The sequence below is a fragment of the Aquarana catesbeiana genome, linkage group LG01 (genome assembly GCF_042186555.1).
Source record: "Aquarana catesbeiana isolate 2022-GZ linkage group LG01, ASM4218655v1, whole genome shotgun sequence".
NCBI classification, from domain to species: Eukaryota; Metazoa; Chordata; class Amphibia; order Anura; family Ranidae; genus Aquarana; species Aquarana catesbeiana.
Window position 1 is genome coordinate 57,976,633 of NC_133324.1, and position 15,950 is coordinate 57,992,582.

The 15,950-nt window shown below is 43.5% G+C and overlaps 1 protein-coding gene across 1 annotated transcript in view; it reads right to left on the reverse strand.

Annotated features, from left to right (window-relative positions):
* Window positions 1–15,950, reverse strand: part of EPG5 (ectopic P-granules 5 autophagy tethering factor) — a 194,787-nt gene that overhangs the window by 56,690 nt on the left and 122,147 nt on the right. Inside the window, exons 27-29 of the mRNA XM_073629339.1 lie at window positions 13,068–13,230; window positions 10,558–10,700; window positions 4,192–4,348 (exon numbers count right to left, since the gene is read on the reverse strand). Coding sequence (XP_073485440.1) covers window positions 4,192–4,348; window positions 10,558–10,700; window positions 13,068–13,230 — 463 coding nt within the window. The remainder of the gene's footprint in view (window positions 1–4,191; window positions 4,349–10,557; window positions 10,701–13,067; window positions 13,231–15,950) is intronic.

The following is a 15,950-nucleotide window of genomic DNA, read 5'->3' on the forward strand; positions in this document are numbered from 1 at the left end:
CAAACAGGAAATGTTTCTCCTTCACTGATGTGCGTAGATGAGGCTGCACTGATGGGTGACACTGATTGGCAGCACTGATGGGACTGCATTGATAATCATGATCCTTTCTTTTGGTTGCTGACCATGTCCATCTACTACAGTGTCCCCATCTTCTGATGGCTCCTTCCAGCAGGTTAATGCACCATGTCACAAAGCTCCAATCATCTCACCACTGGACAATGAGGTCCCTGTACTCCAATGGCCTCCACACTCACCAAATCTCATCCAATAGAGCACTTTTGGGATGTGGTGGAACGGGAGATTCGCTTCATGCATGTGCAGCTGACAAATCTGCAGCAACTTTGTGATGTTATCATGTCACTATGGAGCAAAATCTCTGGGGAATGTATCCAACAATCTATGCCAGGAAGAATGAAGGCAAAAGGGGGTCCAACTCGGTACTAGCAAGGTGCACCTAATAAAGTGGACGGTGAGTGTATATGCCTGTATAGGTATTTATTGGGGGTCTTTTTTTTGGTGCACTAACACTTCAATGTTTTTATATTATGCAGCCTTTCTCAACCAGTGTTCGTCCAGTGGTTGCTGGAGGTTCATTGAGCAAGGAATATGAGTGGATTATTCTTCTATATAAAAGTGCTTGTTAAGTTCCAGTACCAACGTCACTCAGCAGAGCCAGAGGCACAGGACTAATGCTCATTATTATAAGGGGACACCACACTAACCAGCAATATAACAGGTTACACTTTCCACTAATTTATGGAAAAAGATAAGAGGTTACAAAAATGGACTTTATAGGCACACACATAAGATAAAAAGTATTTAAGATTTTAATTGGATAAAGTTAAAAATCGTAGTTTACAAAACATAAAAAGAAAAAACACATCATACTAATACATGACCCCAAGGACTCAAATAACACCTCCAAATATTGTAATCTAATCCAATGTAATTAGAAAACTTATACTGTTTTTTGATTTATGTATTGGATATTATGTTATATTCATTCAATGCGTTTTTTTTTACATGTTCATTAGATCTTGCAAGCTCCTGAAGAAGCGCAATTGTGCGCGCAACATGTAGAGCGAAAAATCTTCTTGTGACCTCACAGTGTGACTCAACCACTCCATGCACTTTACTCCTCTTGGATGCTGCAACTTGTTATTTCTAATTACATCCGATTGGATTAGATTACAATATTTGGAGGTGTTATTGGAGTCCTTGGGGGTCATGCAAAGAAAACACATGTGATGCATTTTCTTTTTATGTTTTGTAAACTACGATTTTAACGTTATCCAATTAAAATCTTAAATACTTTTTATCTTATGTGTGTGCCTATAAAGTCCATTTTTGCAATTTCTTATCTTTTTCCATTCAATATTGGGACGTTGGCATATTGTTATTAGTGTATCCACAGTGTCACCCTGTGAGGATACACGTTAAATTCCAAAAAAAATTCTTTCCACTAATGTAAGTGGGTCAGTCTCCCTTGACCAGCAACAAAAGGGAGGTGCTTCACACAATAACCCCCTGTTTAAGGGAGCCCTTTTCCACTGACCACCAATGTAAAAAGGACACTATAATGTTCAATATCTGAAAAAAAAAATCTGCCAATTATTATTAAAAGAGAAGTATGGGATTCTCATTTTTTTGTTAATCATACTTACCTAGCTGGATGCAGCATCGATCTGATGCTGCATCTATCCCCAGTCAGCTCTAAAACCGAGAACCGAGCAATCAAACACTGCAGATCGCTCGGTTCTCACAGCTCCGTGAGCAGAGAGCCGGTGACTATCAGTCACCGGCTCTCTGCTCTGCACCCCCCACCCTCGCTCATTGGAGCGCTGGGCTGTGAAGGGGGTGGGTGCGGCCGGCTTAGGCTCTCAGCGGCTCGCTGAGAAGCTAGGCCGGGTGCTGGTCCAGGGATGTGGGTGGATCCCGACCATATGGTCGCAATGTTTCCCGATCGTAGAATGAACTGCACTCCTGTGATCCACAGGAGAAGTATAGCCAAACAACTTTGGTTGTACTTCTCCTTTAATTTCATGACTACTATTAAGAAAATGTAAAAAGAATTCTTTATTTCTTGTATTTGTTCTTTAGTTAATTATGCGAACATACCATGAACTGTACATACTATAATCTTTAGCAGGGTTCCTTGAGACCTGAGCGTTATTTCAAGAGTTCCTTTGTGCTAGAATGGTTAAAGCGTAACTCCACTTTTGTTGAGAAAAAAAACATTCCCCCTGGGTGATCGATGTACATTGCAAGGATTATAACAAACTTTGTTGCAGATTCCTACCTTTTTTTTTTTCTGAAGAAATCCCTGTTTGTTTGTCTGTGCCTCTGTACTGAGTGGGTCTAATGGGAGTGGTTTCATAATTAACTGTCAGGTGTGCAGCTACAGGGCACTTATGAGGAAATCTGCTGGGCCTGCATCCCTTTAGACTCAATTTTCTATTGAAAGTATCTCACAAAAAATGACATTTTTCTTGCAGGTGATACCTGAAATCTGACTTGTATCTTAGTGTAGACTTCTGGGAAAATTGGTGAGCCAATCACACAAGCAGGAAATGATATTTCTGGGGAGTGGTCAGCACATATTCTGTGTACAGAAAACTCCAGGTAGCCATATTGCATTGTATTCTCAGAAAAATACATTGGCTGCAGATTGAAAAGGAAAGGTATTTTTTAATAACATTCCATTACAAAATGATTAGTGTCGCAATCATATGTGCTATAATATTTTTTTTTTTATTTGCCATTTCCCCCCCCCCCACAAAAGTGGAGTTACTCTTTAACCACTTGCCGCCCGCCATACAGCAAAATGACGGCGGCAAAATGGTTTCAATATCCTGACCGGGCGTCATATGACGCCCAGCAGGATAACAGCCGCATTGCGGCGATCAGTGGTGTCGTGTGTCAGTTTGACACACCACAACATCGATCTAGGTAAAGAGTCTGACGGAGACTCTTTACCAAGTGATCAGCCATGTCGAATCACGGCTGATCACAGTGTAAACAGGAAGAGCCGTTGATCGGCTTTTCCTCACCCGCGTCTGGCAGATGCAAGTAGAGGAGGAGCCAGTCGTCTGCGCCAATACCCTATATCATATGGTTGTATATTAACAGCTAGTTGGTGTACCATGGAAAATTGTTGAATTCATATCATCATGTATAATTGCTGCTATTATTGCCAATATTTCTATTTGTGATTGATATTTTTATTATATGCATGTTATATTTTTATAAATCAAATAAATTTTCCTAGTTGTTCATCAATTTCGTTTCTTGACATTCACGCATTTCATTTAAAGTCCCACCCTTGTTGCTCTTTTCTCCTGGAAGGTGTATAAGTGCCCTGTACTGAAGTGGTTAAGAAAGGGCAGGATTGTGATAAGAGGAACTGCAGTCTGCTCACATAATTTGTAATAAAAACATCTTTGCCATTCTGAAGCTTCCCTTCAACCACTTTTCATATCATTTTATATATAAACTGTGATTCTGTACTTGCCAAATATGCTGCAGAAATCTCCCTCCACTGAGTCTGGTTGCAACCATTTCAACTGTGGGCAGCTGAAGCTGCTGCCTGTTCACATCCTGGATTTACACAGACACACACCTCCAGCTCTGCAGCTTTCATTGGTCCTCTTACGACTCATCCCCCCTCCCTTCCCTGCAAACTCTCACTAGAGTGAGAGAGAGAGCTGCGCATGATGTCATAAGCCTAGGCTAATGACCAGAGAAGAAACAGGAAGTGGGCTATATAAGGTATTTACTGGCAGAAAAAAAATGTTTTACTATCCAAAGTTAAAACAACAACAAGGGCAGAAGATTTAATAGATGGGAAGATGAAAAAATTACTGAAGTTCCGCTTTAAACCCAGCAATCAACATTGTAGCAATTGGCATTAGTGCTTTGTACTTTTTTTTTTTTTTCTGCCAAAATATTGTCCGTTTGTCACACAATCACATCAAACTATTTACACATCATCCTACTCTGTTGTGTGCAACTCTTTGGGCCGAGTCATACTGGACATTCTATGAAAATGATCTCCGGGTACTAAATGCTGCTCCTTTGCTAGCAATTCAATTTTAGATTTAGATATGGACCCTCTGGGAACAGATGATACCGGTCTAATTACACTACAAAGCATTGCACTATAGAGAAATTAAATACAATACCAAAACCTACCTGTCCCAGTATTTCAATACAAGAGGTGAAGAACTGTCGGGATGGAGGGTGCCGCTGCGTTTCGTCACACACAAACTCCACCACGGCAAAGAATGTCCCAATCCCGATTTTCTGTATCTCCACAGGAGAATGCCCCTTATAAGCATTGACGAGGGCCCTAAGCACACAAAAAAAGTGTCAGTGTTTTGTAGTGTAGCAGTTAAAACATGCAGAACAGTCCAATACCCCTCTGCTATCCACAGATGGAACCAGACCCCAGGAAATAACATCTGTATTCAAGGGCTATAATTGCATCAATTGGCATATATTGGTCTGGGTTTCAGTAATATTAGGATTTTTCCTACAGCTTTCCTGTAAAATCCTTTTCTTGGAGTACATCACGGGACACAGAGCAGCTATAATAACTAACTGGGTTATACACCACCTATAGGTGAATGGACAATGGCAAACCAAAAAAGACAGGAAGTCCTCCCCTATATAACCCCTCCTACACAGGAAGTACCTCAGTTTTGTAGCAAGCAAACTTTCCAGATGAGAGGGGTGCGATTTCTGTGTCCCAAAGATGTACTCAAAGAAAAGGAGTTTACAGGTAAGCTGTAGAAAAAATCCTAATTTTTTTATGGTACATCACGGGACACAGAGCACCCATAATAACTAACTGGGATGTCCCCAAGCAATGCTTTTGAGGGGAGGGAACCCATTATGACCAAAGAAACACCATTAGAACAACAGGATCTAAATTGCTGCCTGCAGTACACTGCGTCCAAATGCAACATCCTCCTGAGTCCTAACATTCACTTGATAAGACCTAGTGAATGTATGCACCGAAGACCAAGTTACAGCCTTGCAAATCAGAGCCATCGATGCTTGATGATAAACTGTCCATGAAGCACTCACTCTCCTGGTAGTGTGTGCCCTTACTGGCTTTACCCCTTAATTCATATGCCTGAACAATCACTTGGTGGATCCATTGGGAAATAGTCGACTTACATGCTGCCTATCCCATCTTGGGACCTTCTGGCAATACAAACAGAACATCCGTCTTCCGCATCTGAGCCAACATTCTCAGATAGACCCTGATAGCCCATACTACATCAAGAGAGTGAAATAATTTCTCCTCTGTAGACTGTGGATTTGGAAAAAAGGAAGGTAGAATGATATCCTGATTTAGATGAAAACTGGACACAACCTTGGGCAAAAATTCTGGTTGTGGCCGCAAAACCGCCCTATCCTGGTACAAGTTCAAATAAGGTTCTTTAAAAGGACAGAACTGCCAACTCCGACACCCTCCTGGCCGACGTCACTACCACCAAGAAAACAAATTTTCTTGTCAAGAGGACCAGAGGAATCTGCTGGATAGGCTCAAAAGGCTGCTTCTGTAAAACTCCCAGGAATAAATTTAAACCCCAAGGGCACAGAAACGGCCTGACCGGTGGAAGCAGACGAATCATCCCCTGTACAAATGCTCGAACTAAGGAGTGAGAAGCAACAGGCCTCTTAAAAAAAATATTGCTAAGGCTGAAATTTGACCCTTAATTGTACTTAAGGCCAGATTCATATCGACTCCTTTTTGCAGAAAAGCCAGAACTCTCCCGATGACATATCTACGGGGGTGCCACCTTCTTGCCTCACACCGGGCAATACAGGATTTCCAGACTCTATAGTAGATATTTCTAGAGACTGGCTTTCTAGCATTTAACATGGTAGACAATACTGACCCAGAAAAGCCCTGGTCTTTTAAGATCCTGGTTTCAACAGCCAAACCGTTAAATTTAGAGACCATAAAGCAGGGTGAAATACTGGACCCTGCGAGAGCAGATCCGGATGGAGTGGAAGAACCCATGGGTTTCCCACCGCCAGTCTTACGATCTTTGCGTACCAAGTCCTTCTGGGCCAGGCTCGAGCTACTAGGATCACCGGCTTTCTCTCTTCCCAGATCCTGCGTAGTAACCTTGGCAACAGTCGGATTGGAGGGAAGGCATATATCAGGGAAAACCGATCCCACGGAATTACCAAGGCATCAGCCCCTAATGAAAGCAGGTCCCTGTCTAGTTTCCTGTTGAACCTGGACGCCATCAGATCTACATCCGGGACCCCCCCCCCCCATCGGCAGCAGATTGATGCAAAGATCTCAGGATTTAGGGACCACTCCCCTGGAAACATTTGCTGGCGATTCAGAAAGTCCGCCTGCCAATTCTCCACTCCCGGAATAAACATTGCTGATAGGGATGGAACAAATATTTCTGCCAAGGTCAGCATGCAATTCACTTTCTTCTGGGCTGTCTGACTCCTGGTGCCTCCCTGGTGATTGATGTATGTGACAGCCGTGGCATTGTCCGACTGGACCCTCACCAGACATCCCTGTAGTCTGGAAGTCCAAAAGCTTAGGGCCAAGCGAGCTGCCAGAATCTCCAAAATGTTGATAGGCAAGCTCCTCTCCCTCCAGGACCACCCTCCCTGGACAGTGGCCTCCTCTAGGACTGCTCCCCATCCAGAGAGACTAGCTTCTGTCGTCATCACCCTCCAGACCACAGGCAAAAAGGACTTTCCTTTTACAAGATTCTTGGTTATCCACCAACTGAGACTCTGACGCACTTTAAGCCAAAGAGACATGTGCCAGTCCAGTAGTTGAATTGTGCATAAGGAACTGCTTCGAATGAGGACACCATTTTCCCCAGTAGCCTCATGCACAGGCTAATGGAGGGATATTTTTTTTCCCTTTTATGACCTGGGTGAGGTCTTTCATGGCTCTGACCTTCCATGGTGGCAAAAAATCTTTGCCTTTACCGTATCTAATATTAGCCCCAGATATTCTAGGCATTGAACTGGCTGCAAGGCCAATTTTGACCAGTTCAGAATCCAACCCAGACATTCCAAAAATTAAACCACCTGGGCTAGACTCTGCATCAGGTCTGGAACCGTTTGATCTATCAGTAACAGATCGTCCAGGTATCCTGCAACCGATATTACCTGAGATCTTAGAACTGCCAATACTGGAGCCAGTACCATTGTGAATACACAAGGTGTCGTGGCTAACCCAAAGGGCAGGGCCACAAACCGAAAATGCTGGTTGCCTACTGCGAATCGCAGAAACCTTTTATGCACGTGTAGGTACGAGTCCTTGATTTCTATGGACGCCAAATATTCCTTTCTGTGCAAGGAGGCCGCAACTGAACAAATTGATTCCATCCGGAAAGAGCGAATGTTTAGAAACTGATTCAGGGCCTCGAGGTCCAAAATAGGCCTTACATCTATCTCCATTTGGCTTTGGGACTATGAAAAGATTTGAGTAAAAACCCTCGAATCTCTTGTTGGCTGAAACCTCTGAAATTAATCCTTGTGACCTTAGATGATCTATTACCTGAAGAAAATACTTTCTTTACCGGATCTATGGGGACGTTGGACCTTAAGAATCGAGAGGGGGGAAGCTCCCGGAATTCTATTTTGTACCCCTGAGACACCGTAGAAATGACCCGACTGTCTCAGATCACTTCTTCTCAGGCGTCTGAGAACTCCAATAGCCTCCCCCCCACCCGCGTGAGTGGGGGCGCCCCTTCAAAAGGAGGGCTTGGGACTGGTTTTAGGGGGTCTCTGGGCCCAGGGCTTTTTCTGCCCCTGGCCTTGAGGCTTTGCCCTAGACCCGGACGGCTAAGGCCGTCAAAACTGCCATACATTTGAAGTGCTGGGTACTGAAGCACTAGACACCTTAAAAGAGCACTTTTACCCCCCGAAATCTTCTGGATATTTTTATCCAGATCTTTTCCAAATAGCCTCTCCTCATGAAAGGGAAAACCAGCTATTAATCTTTTGCAGGGTAATTCCGCAGACCAGTTTTTTAACCAAAGAATCCTGCGCATATGATAGCAGGGCCAACCGGGACACCTGTTGTATGGAAACCTTAAGAGCATCGACTGCGAAACATAAAGCACGAGGTAACTCTGCCAAATCTTAAGCAGATACCCCCTGATTGGGAACAGTCTTGGTTACCCGCCTCACCTGATCCTTTAAAGACTGACAGATACAAAAGCTGCCACTGCTGGTTGTGCAGCAGACCCGGCAATAGCAAATGAGGCCTTTAATAAAGACTCCAATTTCTTATCTGCTGGATCTTTAAACACCTGGGCATTATTTACAGGACAGGCAAGACTTATTCACAGAGGAAATGGCAGTGTCCACAGAAGGCATACTCCATGTCTTTATAAACTTTTCCTCCATAGGATACAAAAGTGCAAACCTTTTAGGAGGAACAAAAAGTTTATCAGGTTGATCCCAGTCAGCATACACAATCTGCTCTAGCAACGGATGCAAGGGAAATGCCTGTGAACTCTGTGGAGGCCGCAGGGATCCTAAAGAAGAAAAGGAAACCTCAGGGACCTCTACAAGCGGCAATTTAAGTCCTGATTGGACCATCTCCATGAGGGACTGGATTAGCGGTCTCTGGGATTAAGAGGCTGAATATGGTTCTTCAGAACCTGACTCCTCAAAAGTTAAGTCTGTGGTCTGACCTTTTTCCCGGTCATTTACTGCCACCTCTTCCACCTGTTCTGCCCAATCCTGTTCCAATGCAGGTGGGGGCTCAGGTGAAGGGGATTTATCCCGTTTCCTTGCACCTTGGGAAACTGAAGCAATCATACCCGCTATTTTTCCCTCCAGCTCAGCTAAAGCTGATGCCAAGTTGTCCTTTGTGACGTAGATTGAGGCAGACGCATTAGCTGTTGCTACAATGCCTGACAACCTTAACGGCTCAGACTAGGCAGTTGCCTCAGGTCTTTCAGGAGAGTTAAAAACAGCAGATGTAAGGCTAGCATCCTCCAATACCGATGATTGTGCATTTGCACCCCTTCCTGCTGTGCCTCCCCAACTCCTCTTCCGGGAAGACATGCCTGAGACAAAAACTTGTGGTAATAAAACCCCACTTTACGCACTTCAACCGTCCTGCAAAATGCTATACTTAGTCCTTGCAGTACACAGCTCTTACAGGACCTGCAGTGCCCTGGTCCATTCACCCATAGTGACTCACCTGCCCAGCTGACACCGCTCTGTGTCCCCTTCATTCTGCTTACAGAAGCCTAGGACTGGAACAGCTCCTAATATGGCTGCTTCTGCCCCTACTGCGCATGTCCGGCGTGCATGTTTGGCATGTGCACGCTCGTAGCGTCCTGTCCACCTATTGCATCCCTCCTATGTGCACGTCCATTGTGCACGCTCGTCGTGCCATTCCCACGTGCGCGCCCCATATGGCCACTATAAATAGTGGCGGGAAAGGGCCAAAGGCGCTGGAGTAGGAACTAGGTGTACAGGGGTGGGGGAATCTGAAGAGCCGCCGGCCTCCTGTCAACCCGGCTGGAAGCTACCACAGAGAAAACATGACACCTGGTTCTATAAAAAGTAAGAGACTGCAAATAAATTTTTCGGTTTAAACAAGTGCAAAAAGTTTTTTTGTTTTTTTTTTAAACACTTACCAGTCCCGCCGCAGGATTCTGCTAAAAAGCTAGATTCCAATCTTTCCCCATCACGGCGGGGACTTTCGGACCTTCAAGAACGGGGTCGTCTTGAATATGGGGACACTCTTTTGGACCTGTAAAGCACCCTGCCGGATTTTCTTTGGGGTTTTTTCTTACCAAGGGTCCAGATCCCAGGGTCCAGTGCCCAAAGGGTCACATTACAGGCAATACCCCATCATTTTGCATAAACGAGGTTCGGGTACCATCCATTTTAGTGCATCACCGTCCGGATGGATCCGATTTTATAGCCCTTGAAATCCTCCAGCATCTGTTCCAGGACCATTCTCTTAGCTAGATCATGGAGAGCTTCTCCAACCATGACCATCACCTTACAAGACACTAGTGAAAAAACTGAGGTACTTCCTGTGTTATATAGAGGGGGACTTCCTGTCTTTTTTGGTTTGCCAGTGTCCATTCACCTATAAGTGGCGTATAACCCAGTTAGACAATATGGCTGCTCTGTGTCCCGTGATGTACGATAAAGAAAAAACATTTATTGGCTAATTCACCCATCGCTCTCTCAACCTTCTCTTACTGTCTGGGCTACTCTAGGGACCCCTTGGGCTGCCCACATATTGGAACTAAAGTTTTGTCCTGTCCTTAGGGGTGCAATGCTCTACTAGCATACCTATCAATGGAGTATACACTAGGCTTTCCTCTCAGAGGTCCCGTAAGTAATATGGCAAGCATCAGCAGGAGCAGCAGAGGGTTATCAAGAGGAGCTGGCACTTTGCCTATTCAGCTTTACTTTAAAATCATAAAAAGATTAAAAAAAAACATGAAATATCTTCACTACACTACATAAACATACAAAATGTACACAGGACAACAATGGCCAAACCTATTTTGGTAGAAAACTCACGTGATGAAGTTCTCCAGATGCACTGCAGTTTCTATAATGTTGAGTGCTGTGGGTTTGGTGGCTTCGGCTTGCAGCTGTTTCATCTCTCTGCGAAGGACATGTAGCTGCTGGGTCACAGCCTCATCCATCTGCATCCCTTCAAACTGGAGAAAACAACTTGTTACAAGTTCTGTTAGCCCACTCACAACTGCAAAAGACCAGACGCACACCAATGACCTCCATGTTTCAGTAAAACGGTATTGTTCCAGGAATGCAGAAAAGAAGCCCTGCCTTGTCTGGGACCTCCAAAAACTAAAGTATCTCACCCTAAGATCAGGCTTGACCATAAACCTCTACTCTAAGCTCTAAACTTGTGCTTAAGAAGAAACGCGTTAAAATGAGGAGGTCCCAGGCAGAGCATCTTTGTGCATGTCTGAAACAAAGTTTTTTTATTTGATCACGAAGGTCATTGCGTCCAACTGGGTCTTTTGTAGTTTACTTTGTATGGGGAGAAAGAAACTCCATGCTGCTTGCACCTGAAAATCCAGACAATGGCATACAAAACAAGCCTGGGAGCAGCAACCAGCGTCCATTCCTGCTATTAGTTATGTTAACTCAATAACTGGTAATGGTGGTCTCCTCCAGACTTCTTGGCTACCAAATAAGATCCATTTGAATGGCAGAAATCTAATGCCTTTCTACAGCTGATGTATGTGTATGCGACTATGGGATGGTGGGAGGTGTGCCAGAGCTCCTAGAAATAAAGATCAATATGGTGTATAAAGTGTGCCAGTCCATGTCTGCAAGGTATGTGTACCCATAGGTTAACATTTCCTTACTATACCAAGAACCGCAACAGTGTTGACTGTTAGCAGTTAACTTAACTGTTATGGGCGGCATGGCGTGACAGCAGGATGAGATTTCAGGTTTGATGTTCCCCTAATCCACGGTATTTCGCCAACATATTGGCTAATAGGTACCCCCCTTTTTGTCGGATGCCACATTACTAGCAGGCGTTTTGTACCAATATATAGGCCATACATTTACCTGAGTTTGGGGGACATTGGTGCCTTCTAGTTACTCTATTGCCTTGGTATACCTTTAGCCTGCTAACCTGCTCTACAATCTTAGTGGATTTTTACACTGCTATGCCGTCTACTGCATGTCCTGTTTGGTCTTGATGCCCCTGTGTCCACCCCCAGGGCTATTTTTGGATGCCCCGTCACCCACTATATTTACTAATACCATCTCATCCCATTGGGTCCTGAAGAAGCCATGCATTATTAGCAAAACGTGTTGACCTTTCCGACTGGAGATCTACACTATTGTATTCACGTTTATTGTTATACTGTAGATACTGTTTACAATTTGTAATTTACATTCAGATTTCTGGCATTTTGAGCAGGGTATCCAACCCTAGGTCCTGCTAACTATTTGGGTCATTTGGAGGAATTCCTTTTTATTCTATTTTTTTTCTGTGTGCTTTTAATACGTATAATAAAGCATACTATGTTTTATTAATACATTTGTCATCTTCCATGCTGAGCCAGTAAAATCTGTAGTTCTTCATGTTGGGTTTGAGTGATCCAGTCCATGTTCTTCATCCAGTTCTTCATGTTGGGCTTGAGTGATCCAGTCCACATTTTTCTGTTAGGAGTTAACATTGTTCCTACCTCTTTCTTTACTATAGAACACCTCCACTGATGTCATGGAGAAGAGGAGATGGAGAAGTGTTCTATAGCCCTGTCTTAGGGTGACAACGTTGTTCCTCCATAGACACAGTACTGTGAGTTAGCGTTTTTGATCGAGGACAGTGAGATACTGGCAGGATTAATAGGTAAAAGTAAAGGGGGAAAAACCTGAAAATGAAATCTAAGGAAACTAATGCAGCCATGACATCTAAGGACTGAAAGTTGCATTATATTATGTTTTTTCGCCCTGAGTTTAGATACGCTTTAAGCAGATAATTAGCTGAACAGATTTAGCCTTGGCAGCAAAACTGCTGTCTGAAAAACAGCCCATGGAGCCATTAAGCTTAAAAGTGTACATCCTGGATCTTAGGCCCTGACTGTACAGAAAGGGGATGATTTACCAAAACCGGAGAGTGCAAAATCCAGTGCAGCTGTGCATGGTAGCCAATCAGATTCTAACTTCAGCTTGTTCAATTAAGCTTTGACAAAATACCTGGAAGCGGATTGGTTTCTATGCAGAGCTATACCAGATTTTGCACTCTTCAGTTTTAGTAAATCAACCCCAAAGCTTTGACTTCCAAGTCTAACTTTAAACCCAGCCCTCCGTCTTCCAAAAAGTCCAATGCAAAAGCATCTTTAAGTTCTGGCATTGAACTGCTACCTAGTGGAGGTGGGCTTAAAGTTGAAGAGAACAGCAGCTGTGGTCCTCTGTAGAGTCTAGGACTGGAATGTTTCCTTTACCGCTGAAGTTTTAAGTTGGCCCATAACAACTAAATTCAGGTGACCAGCTGAGACAATTCTCATTCCAACAATGTTCCTGGTTAAGTAGGACCCCCTCACCTTGACCATCACAACTGCCGGCCCACTGCAGGTCTTATTGAGGTTGCTGCGGCACTCTATTTTCATTTCGATTTGCTCCTCTCTGTTGACGTAGAGCTTAGGGATGGTATCGAGCATCTCACTGTCTAAGGCCACTTGTTGGGACTCTCGCATCGAGGAAGTTCTGCAAAACACATACTTAAGGCAATCAGCAATGTTAATACATAATGTGCATTCTGCACATCGAACACAACAAATGTACAGACTCTTGAAACTTGTATAATTAGTAATGGCTTGAACAGGATAGAAGTGCACAGGCAAATATTTGGGATCAGGACTAAACCGCCAGATTTTTTTTTTTGCTTCAAGGCCAGCTTCACCTTTTTTTAGCTACATTAGTATGGGTATTACAGTATGTCAATGCATATGTACCCGTTCAATCATTCTGAAAGGCACCCCAACACCCTAAAGTAGTTCAATGCAATGCACAATAACACAGTACCATGCTTGGTCACGCTGTGAATTCCCCAAAATGGGTTCAGGCACGGTATTCTTGGGCTCTACCTTCAAAATGAATGGAATGCCTTAATGCAACCCATTATTGTGCATCATAACGTATTGTAGAGAGTCAGCCTGGGACAGGTTAAGGAGGGGTTCATTGTAGAGGGCAGGTACTTCCCCTTTAGGCCTGTTTATTAAGCAGCTGATCAGAAAGGATGAATGTTGTCAGTTTTGCAGTCCACAGAGGAGAGCTGCAGCAGCCTGAAAGACTCGGCAGTCTAAAATTTACCCATTTGTTGAGCTTGCCTTTAACCTGGCAGTATGTCAGAATTTTGATGCTCAAAGCGGTACATCGTTTTGCATGGAAGGCATGCAATTCTTAGGAATAACACACTTAAATCTGTCCAAACAAGAGTCTAGTACACAACCCGGGTATGATAAAGTTTGAAACATGAAATAATAAATGATAATATTATAAAAAAAATTATAAATAATAATATAGTAATAAAAATTATTCAATAATAATAATAATAAAGTTTGCTCAGTTGCAGAATTGTCGCTGTCTTTACTTTCAGTGTTTGACGACGAATTTCCCCACAAATTATTAATTCTGCAAGTGTTCTAATTTACTATCGCTGTTTTCTAGCTGTCTGAACTGCTTTTGATGTAAAAGGGACACTTTTTGGTTGCTATGGACATTCTCCAGTTACCAGGCAGAAAGAACAGTATATATATAATATAAAAGTGCAGGCAGGGCACTGGACAAAGCACTAGGGACAAAGGTGATGTGAAATAATGTGATACAGTAATGTAATCTGAAAGGTTACAGTGTACTGCATGTATTGTGTGTTTTTAACTTTTTGAATTTGGCGCTGTGCTCCGTCCCCATGCGTCGCAACACTCGAAGGGAACAGAGCTCAGTACTGTGATACATTGAGCGGAGACACAGCTCGCACACACAGCGGGGAGACATCGCAGGGTCCTGGGGACAAGGTAAGTAACTGTACCTAGATCCTGCGACGAGATCCCGAGTGTGGTGAAAATTCACCCCGGGCCACACTCGGGAATACCGCCAGGGAGGTTAACAGAGACTTTGTAATACTGTGTGTGCTGTGGCTGGGACGCTGAGAGTTATTCATATAGGACTGTGTTGTGCTGATGGGAAGATTTACCTGTTGTGTTTAACCGCTTGCTGACCGTATACTGTTGATACAGTGCGTCCGGAAAGTATGCACAGCGCTTCACTTTTCTCACATTTTGTTGTTATGTTATAACCTTATTCCAAAATGGATTCAATTCATTATTTTTCTCAAAATTCCACAAACAATCCCCCCTTACAACGTGAAAGAAGTTTGTTTGAAATCTAAATGTATTAAAAAAAAAAAAAAAAAAAAAATCCCATGTACATAAAGTATTTACAGCCTTTGCTCAATACTTTGTTGAAGCACCTTTGGCACCAATTACAGCCTCAAGTCTTTTTGAGTATGATGCTACAAGCTTGGCACACCTATTTTGGCAGTTTCTCCCATTCTCCTTTGCAGGACCTCTCCAGCTCCATCATATTGGATGGGGAGCATCGGTGCACAGCCATTTTCAGATCTCTCCAGAGATGCTCAATCTGGTTCAAGTCTGGGCTCTGGCTCCAGGACATTCACAGGAGTTGTCCCCGTAGCCACTCCTTTGTTATCTTGGTTGTGCACTTAGAGTCGTTGTCCTGTTGGAAGAATGTCTCTGCACATCGCTGCATTCAACTCTCCTTTGCTCCTGACTAGTTTCCCAGTTCCTGCCGCTGAAAATCATCCCCAAAGCATGATGCTGCCACCATCATGCTTCACTGTAGGGATGGTATTGGCCAGGTGATGAGCGGTGCCTGGTTTTCTCCAGACACGACGCTTGTCATTCAGGCCAAAGAGTTCAATTTTTATTTCATCAGACCAGAGAATTTTGTTTCTCATGGTTTGGAGGTCCTTCAGGTGCCTTTTGGCAAACTCCAGGCAGACTATCATGTGCCTTTTACTGAGGAGTGGCTTCCGTCCGGCCACTATACCATACAGGCCTGATTGGTGGAGTGCTGCAGATATGGTTGTTCTTCTGGAAGGTTCTCCTCTCTCCACAGTGAAACGCTGGAGCTTTGTTAGAGTGACCATCGGGTTTCTGGTCATCTCCCTGTCTAAGGCCCTTCTCCCCCGGTCGCTCAGTTTGGCAGAATACATATTGGCCTAAATTTATGAAGTTTAAATTTTTTACATTTTTTTTTTTTTATTATTTGAAATTTTTTTATAGCAGAAAATAAAAAATATCTTTTTTTTTTCAAAATTGTTAGTTTTTTGTTTATAGTGCAAAAAACAAAAACCGCAGAGGTGATCAAATACCACCAAAAGAAATCTCTATTTTTTGGGGAAA